A 1,456-nucleotide genomic window follows, 5' to 3' on the forward strand; every position below is an offset into this window, starting at 1 on the left:
CATACATTTATGGCATTATTATACCATGCACCCACACCTCCATACCAGCACCACCGCACTGCTCCAAGTGCTGGCCAGGCAGCCGGTCCTGCCCTCGCTTCTCTCCTGTGAACGAACACCCAAATAACTAAAAAAGCAATTACTGTTGCTGATGCACATCATATTTCCCATATAGCTTATTGAAATTATTTCCAGTTATTTAGCATTCCGGCTAATCCGAACGTTACCTCTGGGTACCTGATGATCTGTGGCTGTAACAGAAAAAGCGCTGGAGCAGAGTCAATGATTCACAAAGCAAACAGGGACTGAAATGATACCCACGTTTTCTGACCGGAGCTTTTTAGCTGGGCAGCCTCCGTCTACAGGATGAAGCATGTAATAGAGGCGAACCTTGCTGGCGTGTTTCCGACTCTGGAAAAAACAATAAATAGAAGAAAAAGCAAGAAATGAAGTCACAAAAAGCAAGAAGCTGTATCGCCGTGCATACAACACCGCTCTGCTGTCAGGTTTCACATCCCTATGATCCCACATGGAAGGAGGAAAGAGGAAAGGATCTGGGTGAGGAATGTTTGCTTCTCAGGGGGTTTCACCAAGCTGAAATGAGCTGCGGGGGGCTCTGACACTGCCTTGGGCAGGTAAAGGCTCCGTCCCGCTGCTCGCAGCCCCATGGACACGCAGTGGGGACAGCGATGGCTGGAGCAGAGCAGTGTGCGTCATCGGACCAGCCCCAAGCAGGGTCACCGAGCAGATCGGGGTCATTTAACTGCAGTGGGGATGGGATGGCATCGCCAGGGATCGGACCCACACACACAGAAACCCACAGCTCATGGAAGAATAAAATACGTGAGGGGCATAAAACCTCACTCTCTGGGAAACCACACGACTGATACCTCCAAAGGCCTGGAAGAAGTGTCTCCCATGGGTGAATTATCTCATAATTGTGCATTGGGAGATCCAGTGCCCAGCAGAGAGGAGACGAGGACCCTGTGGGTGCCTGAGCCTTCATCCTCGTGTGCTCCCATAGGGGCTGAGCAGTAAAACCTTGTGGATGTCATGGAAACGAGGGGATTTGTGCACTGGGTGACGCCAAGTTCCAGGTGACACCGTTCTCTGGGTGATGCTGTGCCACCAGCCTGGAGCCAGTGTCCCTGTCCCAGCAGACGTGGGGGGAACTGGCAGCTCCCAGACACGCACGCAGCTACCACTATTGTTATGGAAATGCCTCCTCTGAACCTCTGCTTCCGATTACAGAACAGCCCCACTGTAATACTATAATTTCAGATTTGCCATTTTAAAATATTAAATTATCATTAGCATGCTCTGGAACAGTCTTTTTCCTGTGGTGTGAACTTGGGAGCTAAATTTGCAGAGAGCTGTATTTGTATGCATAAATGTGACTACGCAGTAACTTTTTTAATGGAGCAAACCAGTCAAGATAAATAACGTCAAACATCTT

The 1,456-nt window shown here is 49.5% G+C and overlaps 1 protein-coding gene across 1 annotated transcript in view; it reads right to left on the reverse strand.

The window, feature by feature from the left end:
• Positions 1–1,456, reverse strand: part of ZMAT4 (zinc finger, matrin-type 4) — a gene marked incomplete at its 3' end in the record, with an annotated part of 24,027 nt that overhangs the window by 12,465 nt on the left and 10,106 nt on the right. The window contains exon 2 of the mRNA XM_010187408.1: positions 322–411. Within this exon, the coding sequence (XP_010185710.1) occupies positions 322–411 (90 nt within the window). The remainder of the gene's footprint in view (positions 1–321; positions 412–1,456) is intronic.

This window comes from Mesitornis unicolor, unplaced genomic scaffold (assembly GCF_000695765.1).
Source record: "Mesitornis unicolor isolate BGI_N332 unplaced genomic scaffold, ASM69576v1 scaffold23486, whole genome shotgun sequence".
Lineage (NCBI taxonomy): Eukaryota > Metazoa > Chordata > Aves > Mesitornithiformes > Mesitornithidae > Mesitornis > Mesitornis unicolor.